We start from the raw sequence: 23307 nt of genomic DNA, 5'->3' as shown, positions 1-23307 counted from the left end.
AGGAAAGGAAAAGAATAACTACACTGAATATTTAGTTAGGTCAGAATGTAATTAGCTTGGTTGGAATTCAGCATGGTGTCACACCCATACTCTAGCAAATAGTGTCATGGGATCTTTAATGAATACAAGTACAGTAACTCCTCACTTAACGTTGTAGTTATGTTCCTGAAAAATGCGAGCCCGGGAGGGGAAGTGCCTGGCTGGGGGCGCAGGGGCTGGAGGCACGGGGGCTGCCCAAAGCTGGTAGCGCTCGGGCAGCCCGGCTCTTAAGCCGAAGAGTCGGGGAGGAGCAGAGCCGCCATTTTCCCGGACATGTTCGGCTTTTTGGCAATTCCCCCCGGACGGGGATTTGACTGCCGAAAAGCCGGACATGTCTGGGAAAAAGAGGACGTATGGTAACCCTAGGTAAGCGGGATGCAGGAGCAGGGGGAGGGGGACACCCTGACAGCCCCCCTCTTCCTTCCCTCCCCCCTGCACAGCAAGCAGGAGTCTTGGGGAGCAGCTCCAAGGCAGAGGGCAGGAGCAGCACATGGCAGTGGGGGGAGGGATATCTGCAATTGCTAGCCTGCTGGGCAGCTGCTGTACAGGGAACTTAGGGAGCAGGGAGCTGATGGGGGGCTGCCAGTCCACCATGGTTCCAAGCCCCCACCAGCTAGCTGCAATGGGCTGCTCTTCCTGCAAGCAGTATACAAAGCAGGCGGCTGTCAAATGACATTAGAAGAGAGCATTGCACAACTTTAAACAAGCATGTTCCCTAATTGATCAGCAATGAAACAATGTTAACCGGGATGACTTTAAGTGAGGAGTTACTGTAGTTGGGTCAGTTTTACATTTAATCTGAAAATGGTTCTTCCAGTAGTTCAATGTCCTAAATCCTTGTCCCTTACCATATACCTGCTGTAACATTCTAACAGTGCAAAGGGCACTTACAGCTGTAGGGGCAATGATCTGGTAAATAGTGAGGTGGCAAAATTGGCAGAAAATACAAAATTACTCATGGTAGTTAAATCCAAAATAGACTGTGAAGAGTTACAAAGACATCTCACAAAACTGGGTGGCTGGGCAACAAAATAGCAGATGATCTTTAATGTTGATAAATGCAAAGTAATGCACATTGGAAAACATAATCCCAACTATACATACAAAATGATGGGATCTAAATTAGCATGAAAGAAATCTTGGAGTCATTGTGGATAGTTCTCTGAAAACATCTGCTCAATGGGAAGTGGCAGTCAAAAAAGCTAACAGAATGTTAGGAACCATTAGGAAAGGGATATATAATAAAACAGTAGATATCATAATGCCAATACATAAATCCATGGTATGTCCACACCTTGAATATTGCATGCAGTTCTGGTCACCCCATCTCAAAAAAAAGATATATTAGAGTTGAAAAGGGTACAAAGAGAGGCAACAAAATCAATTAAGGTTATGGAACAGCTTCCATATGAGGAGAGATTGTAAAGTCTGGGACTATTCAGCTAGGAAAAAAGATGACTAAGGGAGGATATGATAGAGGTCTATAAAATCACGAATGATGTGGAGAAAGTGCATAAGGAAGTGTTATTTACTCCTTCACATGACACAACAACTAGGGGACACCCAATGAAATTAATCGGCAATAGGATTAAAACAAACAAAAGGAGGTACTTCTTCACACAACACACAGGCAATCTGTGGAACTCATATACCAGAGGATGTTGCAAAGGACAGAATTATAATGGGTTCAAAAAAGAATTAGGTAAGTTCATGGAGGATAGTTCCATCAGTGGCTACTAGCCAAGATGGTCAGGAATGCAACCCCATGCTCTGGGTGTCCCTGGCCACTTATTGCCAGAAGCTGGGAGTGGATGACGGGATGGATCACTCAATGATTGCCCTGTTCTGTTAATTCCCTCTGAAGCATCTGGCATTGGCGACTGCTGGAAGACAGGATGTTGGGTTAGATAGACCATTGGTCTGACCCAGTTATGGCCATTCTTATGTAATCCTCAGATGGTTAATAGCTAGCTTTATGCCACCTTCTCCCCATCCCTGTTGGTTGAAGAGGTGGGGTGGGATAAGTAGAGGTGGCAAGCACCATGCAATGCTTCATTCTCAGCCCATGGGGCAGTCCTTAGGGGATCACTCTAACCCAGCACGACTTAGAGTTCTCTAAATTATGCTGGGGTCCACTTTGGCTCCCCGTCTTGCCAAGTAAGTGGACGCTCATTAGTAGCAATGTATGAGTAGCAATTTTACTAAGGGCATGTCTACACTTACCTCCGGAGCGATCGATCCAGCGGGGGGTCGATTTATTGCATCTAGTGAAGACGTGATAAATCAACTGCCGAGCACTCTCCTGTCGACTCCGGTACTCCACCGGAGCAAGACGCGTAGGCAGAGTTGACGGGGGAGCGTCAGCAGGCGACCTACCGCAGTGAAGACACTGCGGTAAGTAGATCTAAGTACGTCAACTTCAGCTATGCTATTCATGTAACTGAAGTTGCGTAACTTAGATCGATTTCTCCCCTCTCCCGCCCGCCCACAGTGTAGACCAGTGCTCCTAAGTGGCTGTTGCTGTTATGGGGAGTGTCGACAATTTACAGCAGGGAAAGTGTTCCCAGGGGCAATGTTGCTTATAAGCAGCAGTTGCTCTTACAAGGTTGCTGCAAACAAGCATCTATTGTGTCAGGAGAGCTGTAAAGATGGCTTTAGAGCTACCTCTGATTCCTTGGTACAACTAAGGTCTGAATCCATATTTTTTCAATATTGTTGCCCCTTTTTGATCCAAGTGACTAATCAATGTTTCAGTGCCCTGGCTATGTTCTAGTTGGAAGTAGAAATTATGGAGTTCAGTATTTTCTTTGATGCTGTTCTGTTTATTTATAAAGAATGTACAAAATCCTATGTCTCTAAATGCAGAAGGTATCAAACAGCAGAAAACAGCTTCTTTTGCTCCCAGCACTAAGAGCACCCTTTTCAGCCTGCTTTCTTGGCCCCAAAACCTTTCTTTAGGTTTCTCCAGGGTCGGCCACTGTGCTTTCAGCTGTTCCTTTAGGCTCTCTCTCTCCCCTCCCCCCCCAGTTTTTCTGTTCTGCCTTCCCTCCTCACACACACTGACCCAAAACAGTACTCAGCCAACAGCTTCTGCGTGGGTTTACACGTTGCTTTTGTGGTAGGTGGGGGTTTTAACTCAATAAATAACAACGTTGCACCCCCGATCTTAATACAGTACTAGGGTATGTCTGATACAGCAGGAAGTATCATTTGTTTCTATGACTGGAGTTTCCTTCCGTGTCCATGAGCCTATGTCCTTCAGAGCAGTAATTTAAAGCACCTGTAACTCTCCTCAATAGTTTCCTGACTTCGCACATCTCCCCACATCCCTGCACTGGCTCAAGAAGAGAATTTGGCTACTGTAATCAATCCAACTCCTCCATCCTTCAACAGCTCCTCACAGCTCACCCATCAAATTCAGGTTACTCTGACCTTCCTTTGTAATTATTTTTATTAAAGTAGCCTGTATAGTCCTCAATCTGGGGTCAAAGATCACTGTGCTAAAAGCTGTACAAACAAGAGGGCAGTCCCTGTCCTAGAGATTATAGAGTCTAGGATTATAACAAGATGCAGCCGGTGGAGGAAACAGATTAATGTGGACAGGGTGTGGCAGTATAACAGGGATGAAGCAATATGAAAATGGGCAAGTTTTCAATGATAAGTAGTAGTCTCAGCTTGCCATTGGCCTACTCATCACCTCTGCCTTCCAGTGCCTCTCTTCTTAACTTTATTTGGGAAGGTTGAATGGCCTACCAGCCTTGGCAAATTACAAATATTACACACACTTGGGAATTCAGAGGTAGCAACATGCTCCAGTTGCTTGACCCTGTGATTGTAGTAACTAATTCGAGTGGGTAGCGAACAGGGGTGGCTCTAGCTTTTTTGCTGCCCCAAGCACGGCAGGCAGGCTGCCTTCGGCGGCCTGCCTGTGGGACGTCCGCCGGTCCTGCGTCTTCGGCGTACCTGCCACCGAATTGCCGCTGAATCTGCAGGACCGGCGGACCTCCCACAGGCATGCCGCCGAAGGCTGCCTGACTGCCGCCCTCGCAGGGACCGGCAGGGCGCCCCCCGCGGCTTGCCACCGCAGGCACGTTCTTGGAGCACTGGGGCCTGGAGCCACCGCTGGTATCGAAGGAGTGTGTCAGATATTATGGACACATGAAGTATTCAGAGACTATTGTATCAACTTTATAAATGTTATATGTATCTTCATGCGCTAGAAATTGTATTCTGGCTCCACAAAGGAGTTACAGGGTTTTCTGCAGAATCTAAAATCACTGAGGGTGGGGAAGATAATTAATGCAAATCCCTAGGCAGGTTACAAATCTGGAGAAGCCTCATCCCCCGGGGGAAACTGCATGTATTAGTTGGACCTGGTTCAATAGGCCTGACAAAGAAAGAACTGAAAATGATATAAAGTGACCACCCATGTATAGGGAAGGAGGTCACTCTCACCTGATGGAACATCTGACATGAGACTGTGACCCAGAAGGACAGGCCCTGCGAGAGGACCTGAAATACTTTGAAACCTTCCAGGATCATGATGTGGATTGATGGCTGAAGAGGTGCTGGAACGATTTTTATAGTGGGGGTGCTGCTGATCAAAACCCTGTATTTGGTGTTTGTTATTACTACTTCAAGGCAAGGGTTGTGGCAGCACCCCCAGAACCCTTAGTTCCAGCACCACTAGATGGGTGATATCTGGTAAGATAGGCATACATGTAAGCTGTTTATTGTTTTCAAGATATATTTTCTCTGTAATGCATTTGTTTTGAATAATTAGTATTTTGTTTGTCTAGCTGGTAGCCGGTTAACCCTGTCATTACCCTTGAGAGAAGTGCAGTTAGCCAAAGAGAAGTGACTTTGAACTCACATTTTTTAAGCCTTAAAAAAAAAACAACCCACAAGTTGCTGCCTATGGGTTTTGGTGCTTAATTCTAATAGGTTGCTTTTTCTCTGGATTATTTTTTTTATTGTGCTCCAATCAAGTCCAATCCAGCCATCCCCGTGCCCTATGTGACTAAGGAACAACTCCCTGCCCCCTGCTGCTCTCTAACTCGGTACTCACTTCTGCCGGACAGTCAATATACTGCAATGATTTTTTTTTTATGTGAGCGAAGGCATATGATTGGCCCTCCCCCTCACTTTAAAAAAAAATGTATGAATTTCACTGATTGGGTCTGTGTGGTTATTTAAAGAGCAAAATATTTCTCTCTCTTTCAGGTTCAGTAAGGGCTTTTAGAGTCAATGATATTGCTACCCCAAGGAAACATCCCCTTTCCCGTAAAGATGTCCTATTTAACATATTCGTAAATGAGCTGGAAAAAGGGGTAAACAGTGAGGTGGCAAAATTTGCAGATGATACAAAACTACTCAAGATAGTTAAGCCCCGGGCAGACTCCAAAGAGCTACAAAAGGATCTCTCAAAACTGGGTGACTGGGCAGCAAAATGGCAGATGAAATTCAATGTTGATAAATGCAAAGTAATGCACATTGGAAAACACAATCCCAACTATATATATAAAATGATGGGGCCTAAATTAACTGTTATCACTCAAGAAAGAGATTTTGGAGTCATTGTAGATAGTTCTCTACAACATCTACTCAATGTGCAGCGGCACTCAGAAAAGCAAACAAAATGTTGGGAGTCAAGAAAGGGATAGATAAGACAGAAAATATCATATTGCAACTATATAAATCCATGGTACACCCTCATAGAATCATAGAACTCAAAGGGACCTCGAGAAGTCATCTAGTCCAGTCCCCTGCACTCGTGGGGACTGGACTAATTATCTAGACCATTCCTGACAGGTGTTTGTCTAACCTGCTCTTAAAAGTCTCCAATGATGGAGATTCCACAGCCTCCTTAGGCAATTTATTCAGTGCTTAAACACCCTGACTGTTAGGAATTTTATTCTAATGTCCAACCTAAACCTCCCTTGCTGCCATTTAAGCCCATTGCTTCTTGTCCTATCCTCAGAGGTAAGAAAAACATTTTTTTCTCCTTCCTCGTGTAACAACCTTTTACGTACTTGAAAACTGTTATCATGTCCCCTCTCAATCTTCTCTTTTCCAGACTAAACAAACCCAGTTTTTTCAATCTTCCCTCACAGGTCATGTTTTCTAGACCTTTAATCATTTTTGTTGCTCTTCTTTGGACTTTCTCCAATTTGTCCACATCCTTCCTGAAATGTGGCGCTCAGACCTGGACACTGTACTCCAGTTGAGGCCTAATCAGAGTGGAGTAGAGCGGAAGAATTACTTCTTGTGTCTTGCTTACAACACTCCTGCTAATACATCCCGGAATTATGTTTGCCTTTTTTTTTTTTTTTTTGCAACAGTGTTAACACTGTTGACTCATATTTAGCTTGTGGTCCACTATGACCCCCAGATCCCTTTCCACAGTACTCCTTCCTAGGCAGTCATTTCCCATTTTGTATGTGTGCAACTGATTGTTCCTTCCTAAGTGGAGTACTTTGCATGTGTCCTTATAGAATTTAATCCTATTTACTTCAGACCATTTCACCAGTTTGTCCAAATTGTTTTGAATTTTAATCCTATTGTCATGGTCAAAGACACCCATGCATTGATTTTAGTTTACAGACTCAAGCCTGAGGCCAGTTTATTGACATACATACCAGTGCACTGGGGTGCAGTCCAAAGACTGACACCCCTAGGACCGCTCGCAGGCGGCTTTTATTTCATTAAACCATAAGCAAAGTACAAACAATACGTCATGAGTTAAGAAATTGGGGTTGGAGTCAGTCCCAACTTTCCCGGCACCTTCCTCATTATTTTCCGAGAATTGGGTGTTTTATTTGGGTATAGGGGCGCTTGGTGGTTTTTCCCCAGGGGTGGTACTTGGCACCAGTTTAGGGGTATTTTTCATCAGGGTACATATTATTTTCCGGGGCTTTACGGTTATGGGCACAAAGGGGTTAACATAGGACGCTCAAAGAGGATACATGATTGGCTAATTTTGCAGATAGCTGGAATCACAGGAGAAGCTGGCATTTGCAAAACCAATTTCTTCATACAAGCAGTTATTATATTCCATAAACTTGCGGTTATTAGGTTGCCGAGGCCTTTACCACTGTTACTTCCTCCCCCCTCCCTCCTCTGGTCATGACCCTTGACCGAGTTTGGCAGGGAATTGTACAGCTTAGTCCTGTACCGAGCCTCTGTCAGAGGGTCTGAATTTGGGCCTTCGGTGTTACTCAGGTTATTAAAAGGAAGGTTCCCCAGTTCTATTTCCGCACACTATCCTCCAAAGCACTTGCAAACCCCTCCCAGCTTGGTATCATCCGCAAACTTTATAAGTGTACTCTGTATGCCATTATCTAATCATTGATGAAGGTATTGAACAGAAACAGACCTAGAACTGATCCCTGCAGGACCGCACTCATTATGCCCTTCCAGCATGACTGTGAACCACTGATAACTACTCTCTGGGAATGCTTTTCCAGCCAGTTTTGCACCCACCTTATAGTAGCTCCATCTAGATTGCATTTCCCTAATTTATTTATGAGAAGGTCATGTGAAACAGTATCAAAAGCTTTACTAAAGTCAAAACATACCACATCTACCACTTCCCCCCTATCCACAAGTCGTTATCCTCTCAAAGAAAGCTATCAGGTTGGTTTGACACAATTTGTTTTTGACAAATCCATGCTGACTGTTACTTATCACCTTATTATCTTCTAGATGTTTGCAAATTGATTGCTTAATTATTTGCTCCATTAGCTTTCCGGGTACAGAAGTTAAGCTGACTGGTCTGTAATTTCCTGGGTTGTCCTTATTTTTCTTTTTATAGATGGGCACTATATTTGCCGTTTTCCAGTCCTCTGGAATCACTCCCATCTTCTGTGACTTCTCAAAGATAATCGCTAATGGCTCAGATATCTCCTCAGTCAACTCCTTGAGAATTCTAGGATGCATTCCATCAGGCCCTGCTGACTTGAAGACCTCTAATTTGTCCAAGTAAAGTTTAACTTGTTCTTTCCCTATTTTAGCCTCTTTTGATCCTACCTCATTTTCACTGGTATTCACTACGTTAGACGTCCAATCACAACCAGCCTTCTTGGTGAAAACCGAAACAAAGAAGTCATTAAGCAGCTCCGCCATTTCCACATTTTCTATTATTATTTTTCCCCTCTCATTGAGTAACGGGCGTACCCTGTCCTTGATCTTCCTCTTGCTTCTAATGTATTTGTAGAATGTTTTCTTGTTACCCTTTATGTCTTTAGCTAGTTTGATCTCATTTTGTGCCTTGGCCTTTCTAATTTTGGCCTTACATACTTGTGTTATTTGTTTATATTCGTCCTCTGTAATTTGACCTAGTTTCCACTTTTTGTAGGACTCTTTTTTGATTTTTAGATCATTGAATATCTCTTTGCCAGAAGCTGGGAATGAGTGACAGGGAATGGATCACTTGATTATTACCTATTCATTCCCTCTCGGGCACCTGGCATTGGCCACTGTTGGAAGACAGGATACTGGGCAAGACGGACCTTTGGTCTGATCCAGTATGGCCGTTCTTATGTGGGGAGTGTGGTGATGATTGTGGGAGGGGATGCTGGATGTGTGTGTGTGTGTGTGTGTGTAATTATGTCCTCAGCACTCACTGCTGGTTGGGTACTTGTTTTCAGAATTTAGGGCTGCTTTTGAAACCCATTTCAGCTTGTGGTTTTTGAAAAATCTGGCAATCCTTCTGTAGGTGCTGAACTAAAGTCAGACCTGCTGAAGTGATCAAAGTGAATTACAGGAGAAGTTGCAGCTTAAATTCCCAGTCTGGAGAGAGAAGGTCATGGGACTTTGCCCCGAGAAAGGTAATGGCTAGAGGCCTGAAACTTTAAGTGGGGTGCCCTGAAAGAGGCCATGAAGGGGTCAGAGGTGCAGTTACCTTGGAAACTGAGACATGGAGGTACTCACGTAAATGTTAGAAAGGTTCATATTTGGCTTTGATCCGGGGTTGGACTGATGTTCAGGCATATTCATATTATATGTAATCTGGTTACTCATCCCTAGCAGCCCATTGATAAACTAGCTTTTTTGAAGGTCAGGGGTGTAATAACCAATTATCAAGCTTGTCTCCCCTTCTGAGCAATGGTGTTTTTCCTCTTCCTTCACCTGCAGTCTTTTTAATTTCCTAGTTCCATCCTCTTCTGCTGTTCTGTTCCCTGACAGTGGACTGAAATATGTATAATAAAGTTGTCCTCTCCAAAGTATTGCTTGCTGGCCTTTCAAAGAGAGAGATTTGATTGACTGTCACTTCATAGCTGGCACAAACTGTGTAGTGTGAATGAGAGGAAAATAATGTGAATTTGAAAGTATTAATTGAAGCTTCTCAGACTGATGTGTCCTGACTATACCTCAGACTTCAGGAGGTCTGGGACTTGGGTATTGGAAGCTTGGAGGAGAATTCATCACTTTAATAGCTGGGTATGAAAATATAGAGAAATACACTTTAAAAATAATTTTTTGGAGGACAGTAAATTCCTTAACTCCCAGATGACAAATATTTGAGTAAACAGAAATCTAACACATTTTAAGAGAGAGATGTCCGGCTATGTTGATATCTGATCATAAGTGTCTGTATTAATTGTATCTTTTGATCTCTATCCAATATGTGATCTATGTGCTTGACTTCTAAGATTGCATGTTAGATTAATCAAGGGAATCAGAGAATTTCACCATCCTTTCCTCCAAGGGAGACTAGCCATGAGGCCAGGGATTACAATCCATTGAGATTGAATGCATCTAATAGGCCAAACAATTGAACTGCTATGATTTTTGTTTTTTCCTGGATAGGGCCTGCTGGATGCTGTAACTGACTGGGAGAATGCAGTTTGAAACACTAGGAGACTTCACACCTATTGCCTCTGTATGTGGCACTGGTGCAACCACTGCTGGAATACTGCGTCCAGTTCTGGTGTGCACAATTCAAGAAGAATGTTGATTAATTGGAAAAGGTTCGGAGAGGAGTCATGAGAAGGACAATATTCCTTATAGTGATAAGCTAAACCGATAGAGCTCCTTGAGTCTAACAGAGAGAGAGAAGGCGAACAGATGACTTGATCACAGTTTAAAAGAGCTGCATAGGGAACAAAAAATTGATAATAAAGGGCTCTGCAGGCAGACAAAAGTACAATCCAATCCAATGGCCAGAAGTTGAAGCTAAACAAATTCATACTAGAAATAAGACACAATTTTTTAAACTGTGAGGGTAATTAACCATTAGAACAACAACCAAGGTTTTGTGGTGGATTCTCCATCACTGGAAATTTTTTAATCAATTCAGGGAAGTCCTATAGCTTGTGCTATACAGCAGGTCAGACTAGGTGATCACCGGGATCCCTTCTGACCTTATAATCTATGAATCTATAAATCTGGCCCATAAACTATTGAGCAATATAATAATTGGACTTAGTTTCCTACAGGGAATGGGGAAGGGTACTGTTCTGACACAGGAAAAAAAGTCAGATGGAGATTGAGACTAAGATCTACAGACATGAAGGAGGATCTTGGCAGTCTAAGATGATGTGAATTAGGTCAGTTCCATTCCAGTAATTTAAGTGGAAACCCTATCTACCATAGCTTGTAGTGAAGCATAAAATTAGATGAGACCATTTATTTTGTTGTCAAAATGGGAGCTGAGCTCATTGGAAATTCTGGACACTATTGTTTATTATAATTCAAGTTTTCATTGTTGCATTCAAATAGAATCAACCAATATTTTGCCCAGAAGTACTTTTTAAGACTTTTTGGTTTTAGCAATAGTTAAATATTTAACAGTTTTGGAGACTAAAATCCTTTTCCTGCAAATCTTAGTGGTGCAAGCTTTTCCCTTACAAGCTTCTAGCGTGCTTCAGCCTTGACATGGAAGGTCCCCTAGGGAAGAGAAGCCAGTTTTGTTTCCTTGGTTTATTCCGTTGTTGGCTCCTCTACTGAGACTACCAGAAGGGTGCCAGTTGTGATGGAGTGTTTGTTTTTTAATGTGAATACGAAGCAGTGTGGAGATAGAGCTAGAACAGCATGGAGGCAGGGCTAGAGGGCCAGGCTGGCAGGAGGACAGTGCAGTGTAGGACTACACCACTGCCTTTCTATGAACATATTTCACATAGCTTGTCAAAGAATCATCAGGCTGCATCAACTTTCAGTCACTGCTATTCTTTTCTGGATTTGAATTAGAGACCTAGAAGCATTTGTATCATTTTACCAATGCCCTGAGCCTTCCAGTCCCCAAAAGAGTATAATCAATTGGGAAAATCAGAAATACATACTACAGATATTTTAAGCTTTCACTAGGCAGTTTTATACACACATTCATTGCATGGTCTCAATGTGACAGTATATAACATGAGGAAACAATTTCCTTATTGCAAAAGCCTACTTTTACTTACTGTGTAGACATTTCATTTCTTGCAGGAAAATTGGTAGTTCATTTTTAATGCTCTCAATTTTGAACAAGAAAAGTTGGGAAGAAATACTTCTATATTCCAGAATATTCCGCCATCTTCCCCATTGTTGCACTTCAAAGTATATTTGAACAAAAACGCTTTACATTTCATTTTATTCAGAAGCAGAATCCCTTTGAATTTTACATACAGCCATTTTGCTGCTTATTAAATCTAAGAAACTTCATTTTAATAACAGCTCAGATTTCTTTTATTTTAAAAAAGGCAGGAGACTTCCTAACTCTGCATTTGCTTTGTCATAAAAAGACTATAATAATTGTACTTTTGAACTGTTTAGTATAGGTAGATGAAATATTCTCAATAAAGCTTGCCCTTATCTCAAAGAAGAATGTAGGTTTTCTCTGTGGAAGAGAACATTACCAGAAATTGCGTCTCAGTTCAGCTAAGAAACAACTGACAAAATATCTTTGTTAGGGATCAACAAAGGAGATTAAAAAAACCTGTCTGCATTTAGTTTAACAAAGGACAACTTTTCTCCATATAAGTAGTGTATTATTTTATTAATAAAAGTGGGACTTGGGAAGAATGGAAATGAACTATATATCTTTTTTCTGCCTGAAGTTGCTCATTTTGGGTACGAGATGTGAAACCTTCATTGTAATATTATATATCTTCTTTTTATATTTTCATAGTCTTCTAAAATATAATTAACAGGATGTTGCTAGAGATCATAAAATAACTGACCACAAATGGAAAACCTATTCTTAAAATTAGAGTTAAATGTTCCAAAAACAAAAGTTAAGTTGCCTATTGTATTTATGCAAAAAGTACACAAAATTGCATATAAAATGGAACAGAATTAAATAAAAAAACCCAACTCTTTTTGTTTTAGTTTCTTGTTTTAAAAATATCTTAATAAAGTGAATATTTTGCAGGCTTCCTCTTATTTAACAAAAAGTTCATATTCAACTTTTCCCACTTTTTAACCACTTGAGAAAAATTTCTTATTTTCCTTTTTGTGTTGTGTAATAATTTGCTTTGTCCTTTATATCTGACAACATTTTAGATATCTGATTATTAAATCACTGTGTGTTTGTTATGGTAACAATGATCCACTGTTATTCAGCACATTTAACCGGAGTTGTTAGCTAGCTATTTTGCTTCCCATGTGTTGGAAGGTTCTGCACTCAAGATCCCATACTAATCAAGATCCTTCCAAGGTAGAAGATCAAGATGAGGGATGTAGCAGCTATTAGATCAAGATGGTGGCCTAGATGAGAGTAATCTCCTGTTACGTTGGTACTGCCTTTGTCCTCCTTACTTATGAGTATCTCCTCTCTTCCTTCTCCTGTCCTTAGGGAAATTGCAGGTTTCCAGGAGGAAAAGCCACTACGGGTGGCATGTAACTTTGGAAGGAAGGACTGCTGGCCTGCTAACCACCCATTCTTTCTTTTTTTTTAAAAAAGACCTTTGTTGGATGGCAGTGTTTACAGGAGCCCTTAAACATTTTAGATTGACAATCTATCAGGCAACAATAAGCAACCATCCAACCCCCCCCCCAGCTTCAGCGGGGAGCAGTACATTTTGTTTTGTATTGTTCTGATTTTTTTTCTCCTTTTCTGCTCTGACTCTGAGTGAGCATGCATAATGAAATCTCATTCTTTCTGAGAAAGTGACTCAGAATGGCTTCTTGTAAAACCTCTGTACCATGTAAGATTGGTTAATCGAGTCAGGATCAATTCCTATGTCAAAACCAACCAGATCAGCTCAGAGTGAAGAAAGTAGTGTGAAAATTTATTACATTTTTACTTTCAACCTAATAGCAAAAAAGTGTTCACATCATGAATTTTTATAGAACAAAAAATTGCACATTATTAAAGGTTTCAGAGTAGCAGCCGTGTTAGTCTGTATCCGGAAAAAGAACAGGAGTGGTGCCACAAGTACTCCTGTTCTTTTTGCACATTATTAAAGCTAATTGGCCTGAAAGTCTGATTTGCTGTACAACTGGTGAGATGCACATTTTTAAGGTGCCCTCATCATATTTTAAGGTGCACAGGGGCCCTTGACTTACTCAGTGATCTGGAAAAGTGTGAAAACAGTGAAGTGGCAAAGTTTACAGACAATACAAAACTACTCAGTATAGTTAAAGCCAAAGTTGACTATGAAGAGTTACAAAGAGATCTCACAAAACTGGGTGACTGGGCAACAAAATGGCAGATGAAATTCAGTGTAATGCACATTGGAAGACATAAACCCAACTGTACATACACAATGATGGGATCTAAATTAGCTGTTACTGCTCAAGAAAGAGATCTTGTAGTCATCATGGAAACATCTGCTCAATGAGCAGCAGCGGTCAAAAAAGCTACCAGAATGTTCGGAATCATTAGAAAAGGGATAGATAAGAGGGTGGAAAATACCATAATGTCAGTATATAAATCCATGGTACGCCCACATCTTGAATACTGGGTGAAGTTCTGGCCACCCCATCTCAAAAAAGATATATTAGAATAGGAAAAAGTACAGAGAAGGGCAACAAAAATGATTGGGGGTATGGAACAGCTTCTATATGAGGAGAGAGTAAAAAGACTAGGACTGTTCAGCTTAGAAAGAGAGACAACTAAGGGGGGATATGATAGAGGTCTATAAAATCGTGAATGGTGTGGAGAAAGTGAATAAGGAAGTGTTATTTATTCTTTCATGTAACACAAGTTCCAGGGGTCACCCAATGAAACTTCTTTATATAATGCAGAGTCAACCTGTGGAACTCATTGCCAGGAGATGCAGTGAAGACCAAAAGTATACCTGGGTTCAAAAAAGAATTAGATAGGTTCATGGAGGATAGCTTGGCTATTAGCCAAGATGGTCAGGGACACAACTCCATTCTCTGGGTGTCCCTAAAACTCTGACTGCTAGTAGCTGGGACTGGACAGCAGTAGATGGATCACTTGATAATTGCCCTGTTGTATCTAATACCAGGCACTCTCATAGGACAGGATGCTGGGCTGAATGGACCATAGTTCTGACCCAGTATGGCCATTCTTGTGTTCTTATGTTAGTGCACACCATCTAATATATTCTCGATGTATGTGGTCGTTATATATTCTTGAATGTAGATACCATGTGTAATACAATAGAATATAAAATGTGAAATTGTGAAAACTTAAATGCATTTAGCTTAAGATATGTTGCTATTTCAGAATAGTATTGCAGTGAATGTACATTATCATGAATTTGATAAGTATAACAGCAATGAACTGGAGATAAATCCTACACATTCATGTAGCTGAATTTCCTGTGGTATTAATTTATGAATTATATAATTTGGAAGTGCTGTTTGCAAGCCAATTACTATTAAGCCACAGGATCCTTTGAAGATTACCATACACAATTAAATTTAGAGAACAGCGTATCCATGGGAACAGATATTGCCTTAGAATGAGGGTATGCAAATTATTTTCTGTTGTAAGGGCAAAATTCACCCCTCCTCCACAAAATCCAAGCAAGCAAAATCCAAGAGGAAAGGTATGTGGCTGATCGGATGGAATTCCACTCCCTGCAACATACATGCAGGCCACAGGGTTTCAATGCAGCCCCTTCTCTAGCTGCTGGAATAACAAGCACAGCTCCTCTGCACAGGAATACCCATCCATGGGATCTGCATATGTAACTCCTGCATGCCATCCTAACTGGGACTATTGTGGAACCCCCACCCACAGTGTGCAAGTGACCCAGAAGTCTCTCTGCATATCCACTCTGCCCTGTTCTTGTCTGTGCAAGGGCATTGCCCAGCAAATGGTGTAGCAGGCCAGGAGTAGGATGAATTTCACTTAAATGGAATAAAGTTAATTCAATTCCAGATTTTTTACACTCCCACATGTTTATGCTACCATTTACGTATTGACTTTTGGCAACCTACATTTTATTTTAATATTTATTTGCTACATAAAAATTCAGTATTCTGTCTAATGAAAGTATTATTCATGTTCAAATTTTAACCCTGTTCTTTTTTTTTTTGTATTTTAGGGACACAGGTATTTAGCAGCAAAAATGAATTTAGGATCAGCACACTGAAGTTTCACCTTTCTGAGCCTAATATTTTTATTTGTGGAGGATTCAGCCCAGAAGTTAAAGCCTGGGATATAAGGAATTGTAAGGTAACAGATATCTGATTCATTTCTTGTTCGCCAGATTATTTTAACTTGTCTGATATAGATGCATTCTGAAGGGTGGGGAGTGTGGGTAGCTAATAGGACTTTGCTTTGGAGGGGGAGGGGATAATTGGAAAATAAGAACATGTTTTTGTCACTCATTCTTGCTGTATGTTAAAAGGGAACAATAAGTCCGTGTTCGTGCTCTGTCTATAGCAAAAACATATGTTTAAAAAGCATTTCTTTAAAAAAGTTTTTTTTTGTTCTGAGAACTATACAATACAGTGGCTGTGTGAAGGCTGAACTGTCAGAAATTAATGAGTAATGCATTTTCACTAGTAACCATTGGTGGATGGGTAGGAAAAGGCTTCCAACATAGCTTGTAATAACTATTAAGTTTTTTTAATTGTTTTGTTTTCTCTTGAGTTGTGAGATTATTTACAAAAATCTATATTCTTGTCAGTATCTTTGATGAAGTTCGTAACACTATTTTCTGTGTCATATTGTCATTCAAGTCTCACCTAGGATTTAGGATGTACCCGAAGTTGACATTTCTGTACAGCACGAAAGGGATATAGTCCCTTTCGCCCACCTCTAGTGACTCTCCATTTGGAAGTTAAATGATACCTTTTTTACTCTCTTTGCAACACTGTTAGGGGAACTATTTATAGTTAACCTGATTTTTCTTACTTATATATATATATATATATATATATATATATATATATATATATAAAATTTATTTTTAATTAACCACCGTAAATTACTAACGGATCAATAGTTGAGTTTTTCTGTCATTTGAAATTTATATTCTGATGTCTCTGTTGTGGGATTCAGGCAATATTTATGTTTTCACTACCTACCCAACCAATGGGGCTCTTTTAACTCTTCCATACATGGACTCAATGTGTGAGACATCATCAAGTGGGGTCAGGAGGTGTTCCTGTGCACCTGGACCACTGCTTGTTCTCATTTGAATTCTACCTTACAACCCAAGAGTGCTCAAGAGCATTGCAGTACAGGTATGAGCTTTTCTTTGGAGGCTGAGAATATTCCCACTGTGATGTTTCTAAGTACAAGTTCTGAAGTCCTTTGGTCACACTAGTGGCTGATCTCCTAACAGGCAGCACATTTTACGGCCCACAGTACAGGATACCGTGAAGTTCACAATAGCTGAATGATGTATTTCTGTGTCATTAGCTGACCATATTTTTTCTTTCCCAAAACTGGAGTTTCATGTTTAAAAGCTATTTTAAGTAACGTGGAACAATGAAGAACTAAGGATTGGTAATCTTCATAGACTGATCCCAAGGCAAATCACAATAATTGTGAGAGATTTTGTGCACACCTTTTTTTAGTAGTCTGACTGTAATTAAGAGATAATACTACTTTCCCACCATGTTAACAGGCAGTAATCCAGTTCCTAGAAATGGTTAGTTTATTGTAAAAAAGGGAAATTAACTGTTGTAAAGCATTTTAAAAATTGGTGTTCAGGTTTTAGGCTCAGAGGCACACCAGGACAAAGAAACTTGTCTACACCTGCTCCTAACAGGCACCGTTTTCAGATATGATTATCTGCTTTGTTCTCTGAGACATAATTAGATATGTGTGGAAGTTCTTCAGTCAGGAAACCACCCGAATAAGCAATTTGTTAAAAATATCTAATTTTAACTTGGAACATGCAGCAGTTAATCAGTGTTGAATGTGTAAGGAGTGGCGTGGGTCGGAAATGGATATTGAGCTTCCTGTTGGAATGTTTGTTTTAAAACCTAAGCTTTATGTTTATTGTCATTGATTAAAAAACAGCAATCTGTAGTTTACAGTCCTATCCATGCAATAGTTCCAAAGTGGACCATCATAGTTTCTTTTTCCTATTGATTTTAAAATGTAGTGTTTTGAATTAGGGAAGAATGTATGTACTGGGTGATATGTGGATAGTCACAACTGAATGGTGCCATCAGAGACTTTTATCTGCCTGAGCAGTCTGAGAGAGGAAAAATCAGGGACGAGTTCTGTGTTTTGATTGACAATTAATAGGGCTCTGTGTCTGTCATGGAGATCGTGGAAGTTGCGGATTCCGTGACTTTCTGCAACCTCCATGACTTCTGCCGCGGCCAGTGTGGCTGACCCCAGGGCCGCCCAAGCAGCTGGCCCCAGGGACAGCCACACTGGCCGCTGCTGGAGCAACTCCGCAGCCAGCCGCTTGGGCAGCTCCACAGCCAGCCTCACCGGTGCTGCTGAAGCGGCCCCAGGGACAGCTGCACTGGCTGGTGCTTGGACAGCTTCAGGCAGCTGGCCCCGGGGACCCCCTGAGCAGTGGCCGGTGTGGCTGGCTCCAGGGACTGCCTGAGCAGCGGTCCCAGGGCAGCGGGAGCAATGGCAGATGGGCGGCCCTGGGGGTGGCCGGAATAGCCACTACTTGGTGGCTCCTGGCAGCTAATGCCACTGGCCCCTGGCCCCCTTTCCCGCAGCACCGTCCCCCCAGAGCAGCGCACTCCCCTGCCTTCCAGCTAGAATTTAATCAGGGATATTTAGTACAGGTCACAGACAGGTCACGGGCTGTCCGTGACCTGTCCATGACTTTTACTAAAGAACCCATGACTAAATTATAGCCTTAGCTATGAGCTTCCACTTGTAGCATAATATCGAATGTCTAATAAATACAAATATAAGTATCGTTGTTGCAAAGCCTCCAGTTACTTTTCAAAGTGTCAGTTTGCCATAAAACAATGTGTTGATTAAACATGAATTATTAATATTTAATGCATCCTGCCCCATAACATTTGATATTTCAATACAGATTCCTTTTCACATATATTAGCTTCTTTATTATTCATGTGAGACAGTAACCATACTCTCATTTTCTTTTCTGTCTTGTACTCTTATGATCATATTCAAGATTGGATAAAGTGTCTTGTCCAGTATTTCACTTTTTGTTCTATTATAATATGTTCCATTTACTCTTAAAATAAAATAGGTGGCTGGGACCTCTTCCCACCTAGTTACAATTATGATGCAAAGGTCCTGCAGATATGTGTAGTGTTTTCATCTTCATTCATTATAAGATCTTTCCATGGTATTCTTGGTCTTACAAATTTGCTGCAGCTTTGCCTATTTTGCCTCAAATTGTATCTTCAAGTGTTTCAAATTGTCATTCAGCTTCAAGGAGCAGCTGATGGCTGTGTGGATGAAGAAATGAATTTAATGTTTCCTTCATTACATCCCTGATAGCCTTTCTGAGAAGAATTCTTCTGTCAACCTAGCCACTGCCTCTCAGAGAGGTAGTTTTACTACAGCAACAGGAAAACCTCTTCTTTCGCTGTAGTAAGTGTCTACACTATAGCGCTACAGCATTGTAACTGCAGCTACGTCACTGTAGTACTTGTAGTCTAGAGTACACATATTATACATTGGAAGCTCAGTTTAAGTGGTCATTCTTCAGAGTGTACTGTTTGTGTTTAATGTGCTGGCTTTTCCATTTGCACATCTTAAACTTACATTTCCAGGGCCAAATAGTCATCATATTTTTAATGTTCTTTACACAACCTGAAATTTATCTGACTCCTGCACCTGGAATTTTGTGTTGAACTCTGGGAACATATTACAGGAAGAATACTGACACAGTGGAGGGTGTTCAAAGAAGAGCAATTTATGAGGAAAATATTAGCTAAATAGATGTATAATAAATGTGACAAAGGGATTGCTTTTTGTGAGAATAGCTGTAAATATGATTTATTATTAATTAACTGTCCAAGAATTAATATATACCAAAAGAGGAATTTTAAGTCTTAGAAGTAGTGATATATAATGGGAGGTTTGTTGCAGTCTTTCACACACTGAAACCTGGAGCAATAGATAGCAAGTTGGCTAACTAGAAACAAAAATGTCAAATCTATGCTGTATCAAAAACCATACGAAACATTGAAGGACAGATTTTGCTGCTCTTGCGTATGCTGAGTAGTGCCTTTCTCTAAAAGACATCCTATTGATTTTGAGTGTAGAGTAAGGTACTACTCAACATGAGTAAGGTTGGCAAAATCTGGCCTTTAGTTAATATGTTTTAAAGCCAACATAAAGTGAAAATCTTCAATGTAAAGCCAACCAGTGTTTCATAGAGAACTGCATGGCTGTAGGCAGCAGCTTGTTAACGGCTTGATTAATAGTAACTTATACACACACCCCCCTCAGAAGTGCACAAGCTAGTTATCTAAGCTCATATAGTGAAGAAAGAACTAAGGGGTACTAATGCATAAGTTAGAGATTTAGTATACAGCTATTTCATTCTGCTGGTGTTGAACCAAGCTTTGTCTGTGTAGCACCGATTATTCAAATGACTTTATATTGCTGTATAATAGGCTGATTAAATAAGGTTATAAAACCATCGGAGAGCATATAAAGACTTCACACGGAGACGAGAACATTTCAAAATGAAATTTTTAAAATGAGCTGCCATGTCAGAAGGAACACAGAGCTGTGTTTTGTCAGCCAAGGAGACTACACCACACCGAATGAAAGGGCCCAGTCACAGGGTTCTCTGCTCACTTCTGGTATGCCTCCTTGTGGCTCTGTCTGGGGAATTGCTCTGCCTGGTCTGACACCCCTTTCTGTCTCTCTTTCACCGTGACACCCATCTCACACTCCAGGAGTGGCAGTGCCTTCTCTTCCTGACTCAGGAGTGGGACACTCCCTCTTCATTGCTTGGCCCTCCAACCAGGTCACTATAGTTTTTCCCTTCCTGGGATATCAGAGTCTTTCTGTTCAAACTGTCTCAGGCAGACTTCCAATTCACTGCCTAGATTGTGCCACTTCCCCAGTGGCTAGTAGGGGAACCCAGGCCTGCCCATTATTCCAGGTTCCAGCTCAGGACCCTCAAATCAACAGCCTAATCCTCCTTCAGGTGTGGCCAGTCAGGTTACTTAACCACTTCTAAGGCAGACTAACCCTTTTTGGGCTAGCGTGGGGTGAACATTCTGTCACAGGCCCCACGGGAGCTTTGCAAAGACCTCAGAGCTGAAGCTGCCAGAACAGAAGGGCCTGAAACCCCCCACCCCCAAACACACAGTAATTCAAAAAGAGTTTAAAATATAAAACCACTAGTCTTCCCGTTTCTTTACTTGGCTATGAAAAGGTTATTCAAGAAGCCAAACTCTCATGCCAGTGGGATTGCCTCATCTCCTGGCAGGAAGCATACTCGATGTTCAGTGGTCCACCTATTTACACTGACTAAAACTTGATATCATCACTGATCCATTTCACAGGCAGGAAACACCTGGATAGAATAAGGGAGTGAGACCTGGATACTTTGGCTCGGCTCCAAGGGCCCCTTTTATTGTCAACAGCAGACTTCTTACAGCTGGGTTAAATCTTTTTCTCTTAGGGTCCTCAGGGAACACAGTGATAATATCAGAACAAGACTAGAGCTGTAATACCACTTTCAACTAATACTACTTTCAACTGAGCTGAAGTTTCTACGTATCTCAAGAGACCAGCCATTGTGAACTGTCAGACTGAGTTGAGGAATTTATTTACACACATTGGTTTCACTTGATAAGTAACAATAACTTTTATATGATGTCAGGTAGGAAAATCCTCACCCACCTCCAAGGAAAAGCTACACACTTGTTGTAGAGTCAGGAAGTCACTTCTTAGTCCCAAAAAGTAATTCCTAAACAACACTCCAAGTACTTCACAGGGCCTAAGTAAGTGTAAGTCTATTTGTTTAATCTTCGTAAGCATTATCAAATAACTGTATTTTGTTTTCTGCAGTGTAGTTGTAGCTGTGTTGGTCCGAGGATATTAGAAAGACAAGGTGGGTGAGATAATATCTTTTATTGGACCAACTTCTGTTGGGGAGAGAGACTTGTCTCGCTTACCAACAGAAGTTGGTCCAGTAAAAGATATTTTGCATCTACCTCGTCTCTTTATTTTGTTTTCTGTAATTTTTTCCTTATCTTTAAATTCTAAGAAATTTTTATCTTCCTGTATGGCCATTGTGTATTGTGTGCCTCACAATGTATGCCAATTTGCATACTGAGCCAGATGCTGATTAAGAGATTGCAAAATCTACAGAGACGTACACAGGAAAAAAAAAAAACAACCAGCAGGGGGGCGCCCTGTTTACTCATAAGGACAATAGCTTGTTCTGATATATCTGGCATTGCAAACAGACATCCAGGATATTTCATTGATGAGGCAAGCTGACAGTGTGACTTGTCTCATGAACAGAACATCCCAGCTAAGCTTGGCTGTAAAACACTGGAAGGACTTTGGGTGAGCATTGCTCTATAAGACATGAAAGTATCAAGTTAAGTAAGTTGAGTTTCTAGATTGAGTGTTATGATTTTATTGTATACGTAACCTTTTGTTTCCAACAATTCTACTTCTTATCACTTGAATCTCTATAGTTTGTTAAATAAATGTTTAGTTTTTTGCATTTAAGTGCTATGTGTCAAGCGGAATGGTGATCTGAGGTGAAACTGGTAAGCTGGGGTGTATTGCTGCTTTTGAAGCATTGAGTGTCCAGTGAATTGGGGCTGGACGCTCCAGGGAGACGGTCGGAGGGCTCAGGGGTTGGAGTGTGCCTATCACTAGCCTGTAGAGAGAGAGAAAGGCCTGCATAGGCTTCTGTTGCCCATGGCCGGAGGAGTTGGGAAGCTGACCCATGGCAGACACAGACAAGGCTTCCTTATGCTAAGGAAAGTGATAGTGAGGTACCTCACAACCCAGGGTACTCCGGGAAGCGTCACAGTGGCACATTTATAAGAATTCTGAAATTCAGTGAATTTGTGAGACGCCTACTATAGTTAATAAGTCAATTGAATAACTTAACAATTGTGGGATAGCTTGCATTGGCTCCCTAATTACGATGGTGCATCAGTGCACCATCCCAGGGGGCAGAAAGTCAGAGTCCTTTCAGAGCTCCCTGGCTCCATAGGAGGTGAAATAATTTGTTACATTCATTTAAAAGGTGTAGCATTTTCCCCCCTAATGCTGCCAACCAACTCTGCTGCCTAGAGTGTGGCCTTGTCCACTAGGGTTGCCAACCCTCCAGGATTGGCCTAGAGTCTCCCAGAATCAGCATCCATCTCCTGGTGACTATTGAAAGAAATCCAGGAGATTTTAATAGGATATTTTAAGAAAATGACATTGTCATGTTAGGAAAAAAAATCTCCCAGAACAGCTTCAGCCAGAGTTGGCAATCCTATTGTCCACACTTGTGGTGGCATATAAGGTACATGTATCAACACACTGCAATGAAAAGCAGCCTGAATTTACACTGTGGTATGTAGCTATGCATTGCAGTGAAAGGCTGTGGCAGTGTGGGGGGGCAGAGAGGAATGGCTCCAGCAGCAGCAGGGCTGGCTCCAGGCACCAGCCGACCAAGCACATGCTTGGGGTGGCACCTTGGAGCGGGGCGACACTATGATTTTTATTTATTTATTTAGGTTCGGCGGCAGGGCGCTTGGGGGGGCAGGGGCTTGGCACAGCGCTGGGAGGGGGGGCAGGGGCTTGGCACGGCGCGTCGCTCGGAGGGGGGCGGGGGCGCAGCGCTCAGAGGAGGGCGGGGGTTTTGGGCGGCATGACGCTTGGAGGGGGCAGGGCTTCGGGCAGCGCAGCACTGGGGGGGCGGTGGCTTGCGTGGCGCTCGGGGGGTGGAGCTTGGAGGGGCAGGGGCTTGGCGCGGCGCTTGGGAGGGCAGG

General features: G+C 41.7%; 1 protein-coding gene across 1 annotated transcript in view; it reads left to right on the top strand.

Moving 5' to 3' along the window:
* WDR25 (WD repeat domain 25) overlaps positions 1 to 23307 on the top strand; it is a 121344-nt gene that overhangs the window by 84174 nt on the left and 13863 nt on the right. Inside the window, exon 4 of the mRNA XM_034768368.1 lies at positions 15483 to 15613. Within this exon, the coding sequence (XP_034624259.1) occupies positions 15483 to 15613 (131 nt within the window). The remainder of the gene's footprint in view (positions 1 to 15482; positions 15614 to 23307) is intronic.

This window comes from Trachemys scripta, chromosome 4, assembly GCF_013100865.1.
Source record: "Trachemys scripta elegans isolate TJP31775 chromosome 4, CAS_Tse_1.0, whole genome shotgun sequence".
Classification (NCBI taxonomy): domain Eukaryota; kingdom Metazoa; phylum Chordata; order Testudines; family Emydidae; genus Trachemys; species Trachemys scripta.
This window is presented reverse-complemented; position numbering and strand designations above follow the sequence as displayed.